General features: G+C 37.7%; 1 protein-coding gene across 2 annotated transcripts; it reads left to right on the top strand.

The window, feature by feature from the left end:
- LOC119597022 (cuticle protein 18.6-like) lies at positions 1-3,539 on the top strand. Of its 2 annotated transcripts, none has more exons than XM_037946456.1 (3): positions 1-21; positions 2,795-2,869; positions 3,140-3,539. In XM_037946456.1, the coding sequence occupies exons 1-3, from the start codon at positions 10-12 to the stop codon at positions 3,485-3,487; spliced, it is 435 nt and encodes a 144-aa protein (XP_037802384.1). In that variant the 5' UTR covers positions 1-9; the 3' UTR covers positions 3,488-3,539. The 2 variants fall into 2 exon arrangements, with proteins under 2 accessions (XP_037802384.1, XP_037802383.1); XM_037946455.1 differs by lacking the exon at positions 1-21 and adding an exon at positions 2,635-2,678.
- The last annotated feature ends 1,083 nt before the right edge of the window (positions 3,540-4,622 follow it).

Here is a 4,622-nt window from a genome sequence, read left to right as displayed (position 1 = left end):
CACTTAAACATGAACACCAAGGCATGTGACCTTATAGTTTTGTATATAACGTATTTTTGCCTCAGATAAAATTTTTAAAAGGTCCTTTTCTCGTCGAGCCTTATCTAAATATCTTATCTTAAATCTCTTATTTCAGGGCTTCATCCTTCTGGGTCTGCAGCCATTGCTGCTGCAGACAGTTTTGAATCCTATGAATACAGGCCACCACAGGTTAGTAATTTTAATAACTGAATATCATATATTTGATAAAGAATATCAGATATCACCTTCAAAATCTTTGTTCTCAGTGATTCAGCTGAACAAGGCACCTAGTATTTTAGGAGGTGGCTACCTACTTTGATGTCGAGGCTAGCCGTCATCCGATGTTTGCCCACCACAGTATTTTTTAATGCTAAACATTTCTTATCAGTGATAGTTATAGTCATTTCGTCTGTCTGCAAAACAGAGACGCTCCTCCGAGGAATCCTACGAGTCCGGAGAGGCCAAGTACGACTTCCCAATGGGCCGTAAAGCACGACGACTCCGGCAACGCTTCGGGCACCAGGAAAACCCCTGACGGTGAAGACATCAGGGATCCTACTACGTGCAACTCCCGACGGGCCGCCTGCAGACTGTGAGATACGTCGTGGACGGCGATGACGGCTATGTGGCCGATGTCAACTACGAGGGCGAGGCTCGTTTCCCCGACTCCTACGAGTCTGCTTCCTTCGAGTCCCGCGAATACAGGCCACGATATGTCTATGACTCCAACGAGTCCAAGTAAAGATTCTTCAAGAGTATCCTTATGGTAAAGCATGTAAAACTATTTATGTATTTATAAATAAATTTGCATATTAAAAAAAAATTCGGAAATCATTTTGAAATCCTAAATAGAAGATCAATCAGTCCACTTCAATACTTTACTCCTAAACATAAGAGCAAAGAACATTTTTAATCAAGACGCTTTAGGGGTTTTAACACACCCACATTGCCGCCAAATAAAAGGCCTATATTAAAATTAATTAAGAACGCCCCATTTTGTGTGTGTTCCCTTATATGTGTGTGTATTGCAAACATTTTTTTCTCTGACTATTTTTCATCGACTATGCACGCATGCACTAAGATATTTAAACGCAAGTGTGTGTGTAAACCTTATCCTAGGGCCAAATGCAATGAAAATGAACGAATATATGCTGCTGTTCATATGCACATGTGAATGCGCATATGAACACACACACACGCACATGAACACGCACACACACACACACATACACACACGCACAAATACACACAAACACAAACATTTGCATGTGTATATACATACATATGTGTGCACATATATCATATAGACATACATGTATGGACACATACATATACGCGTTTGCATATAAGATGGAGGGACGCAGTGATCCACTTTATAATATATATATATATATATATATATATATATATATATATATATATATATATATACATATGTAAATATGTATATATAATATATATAAAATTAAAAATATGAGAATATATATGTATATATATATAATATATATCCTCCCGGACAAGGATTTGAATCCACTCTCACAAGGCGGCAAGCACCAAACGGGAAAAAATCAAACCACTACAATATTCGACGTAGCTAAAATATTGCCTGATGCAGGGGTTCTCTAACCTTTTGGTAACATTCCTCGCGGCGTTAGTGCAATAGATCACAATTACTCGAGAAACAGACTCTTTAAATTGTTAATTCATTTCCAAGGTTTTTCCTCTCGTAATGGAAGAATTTTGGGTTTTGTTGCTGTCCCTGTCCTGCGGTACTCTTTTATTCATTTATTTATTTAGTATGATTATTCATCAATTTACTCCGGGACATTACAGTTAGAAAATGCCGCCCCCCCCCCACCAGGAAACTTCATTACACCCATATATATATATATATATATATATATATATATATTATATATATATTATATATTCGGATGTAAGGTATATATATGTATACACACAAACACACACTCACATTTATATATGCGCATATACTTATATATGTAGACCGATAGATAAATAGATAGATAGATACACGCAGACAGTCACACACAATCAAAATGTATCAATATCAATGGCTTTGCCTAAAAGCAAGAATGGTCTTGGCCCTTTTAAGTCAGGGTCACCGTAATATTTAATTAATATAATTAGAAACGCGTAAGGTTACCATGGAACACATTCAGACTCAAACGATCAAACAAAGAAACTGAGGGTATGGACATTTTTGGTATACAGTAAATGTCTCCCGTCATATACATTGCTTGTATGTTTAGCCATATATTTACGTCTAGGTGTCTTTGTATCTATATGTGTGTGTGTACTTCTGGATTTGCAGGAATAAAGATATTCACGTGTAAACCCTTTCATTCTCACTTTCTCTAACTCTATCCTTATTTTTTTTCCACAATTTAATTTGACCTGAGTGTATGTGTTTATTCATTTCTATTTATAGTAGCAGGTTATAGTAACATAGTGTAAGACGTGTGAATTCAGTTCTGTAATCAATCAAGCTCCTCTCAGATTTGCAGTAACACTTATAAAACGTTGTCCTTGAGCGACCTTGCGCCACGTTTGCGCAAGTGTCGACAGTATATAATGTTCAGCAGTCGATAGACCGGTATCAGTAGCTTCTGAAACACTTAAACATGAACACCAAGGCATGTGAACCTTATAGTTTTGTATATAACGTATTATGCCTCAGATATATTTGTAAAAGGTCCTTTTTTCTCGTCGAGCCTTATCTAAATATCTTATCTTAAATCTCTTATTTCAGGTCTTCATCCTTCTGGGTCTGGCAGCCATTGCTGCTGCAGACAGTTTTGAATCCTATGAATACAGGCCACCACAGGTTAGTAATTCTAATAACTGAATATCATATATTTGATAAAGAATATCAGATATCACCTTCAAAATCTGTGTTCTTAGTGATTCAGCTGGACAAGGCACCTAGTGTTCTAAATCTTAAGTTAGTCTGGTGTGTTCCTACCACACAGGAGGTGGCTACCTACTTTGATGTCGAGGCTAGCCGTCATCCGATGTTTCCCCACCACAGCATTTTTTAATGCTAAACATTTCTTATCAGCGATAGTTATAGTCATTTCCTCTGTCTGCGAAACAGAGACGCTCCTCCGAGGAATCCTACGAGTCCGGAGAGGCCAAGTACGACTTCCAATGGGCCGTAAAGCACGACGACTCCGGCAACGACTTCGGACACCAGGAAGCCCGTGACGGTGAAGACACTCAGGGATCCTACTACGTGCAACTCCCCGACGGCCGCCTCCAGACTGTGAGATACGTCGTGGACGGCGATGACGGCTACGTGGCCGATGTCAACTACGAGGGCGAGGCTCGTTTCCCCGACTCCTACGAGTCTGCTTCCTTCGAGTCCCGCGAATACAGGCCACGATATGTCTATGACTCTCAACGAGTCCCAAGTAAAGATTCTTCAAGAGTATCCTTATGGTAAGACATGTAAAATTATTTATGTATTTATAAATAAACTTGCATATTAAAAACAATTTTCGGAAATCATTTTGAAATCCTAAATATACGATCAATCAATCCATTTCAATAGTTAAATCTTAGACATAAGAGCAAAGAACATATTTAATCAAGACGCTATAGGGGTATGGCTCAATTTTGAACACACCGCCAAATAAAAGGCCTATATTAAAATTAATCAATAAGTCCTCATTTTGTGTGTGTTCCTCTATAAGTGTGTGTATTATAGAAATCTATTTTTCTCTCAGTATGTTTCACTGACCGTGCACGCACGCACTCAAATGTAAAAACGCATGTGTGCGTGTAAACCTTATCCAGGGGCCAAATGCAATGAAAATGTACGAATATACGGTGCTGTGCATATGCACATGTGAATGCGCGTACTCATACATACACACACACACATACAAATATGTATGTGTGTATATATATATATATATATATATAATATATATATATATATATATATATATATATATATATATATATATATATATATATATCCTCCCGGACAAGGATTTAAATCCACTCTCACAAGGCGGCAAGCACCAAACGGGAAAAAATCAAACCACTACAATATTCGACGTAGCTAAAATATTGCCTGATGCAGGGGTTCTCTAACCTTTTGGTAACATTCCTCGCGGCATTAGTGCAATAGATCACAATTACTCGAGAAACAGAGAATTCAGACATTGTTTCTTAGACCAAAAACTGAACTCAAAGCATCGTTCCTCTCATTGCAATTGGAAGCAAATTATCATTCTTTGGTAACTGATAAAGTGTGGACATTATTTTTGTATTATTAGCAAGAAATAAGTTTTTTATTCTTTATTTTTATCAAATGTAGGGACAGCACCTGCGTCTTTCAGCTGGTTCCTGGATTTGCTTGGTTACAAACGAAAGCCGAGAGACCAGCCTCGCAACAGAGCTGTGGCTAAAGGGATGACCGTTTTAAGAACTCTGTGAGAGAAAGGGATTTTCTTTCACCAGTTTGGCGTAAAATGTATTAAACTCTTCAAATTGTTAATTAATTAATTAATTAATTAAAGTTTTTCCTCTCGTAATGGAAAAATTTCGGGCTTTGTTGCTGTCCCTGTCCT

Source organism: Penaeus monodon, chromosome 38 (genome assembly GCF_015228065.2).
Source record: "Penaeus monodon isolate SGIC_2016 chromosome 38, NSTDA_Pmon_1, whole genome shotgun sequence".
Taxonomy (NCBI): domain Eukaryota; kingdom Metazoa; phylum Arthropoda; class Malacostraca; order Decapoda; family Penaeidae; genus Penaeus; species Penaeus monodon.
The sequence above is the reverse complement of the archived record's forward strand: the minus strand, read 5'-3'. Positions and strand labels throughout refer to the sequence as shown.

Excerpts from the sequence above, each read along its gene's own strand:
- LOC119597022 (XM_037946456.1), top strand. Across the intron at positions 2,870-3,139 it reads ATGAATACAGGCCACCACAG|AGACGCTCCTCCGAGGAATC; the intron begins GTTAGTAATTCT and ends TCTGCGAAACAG.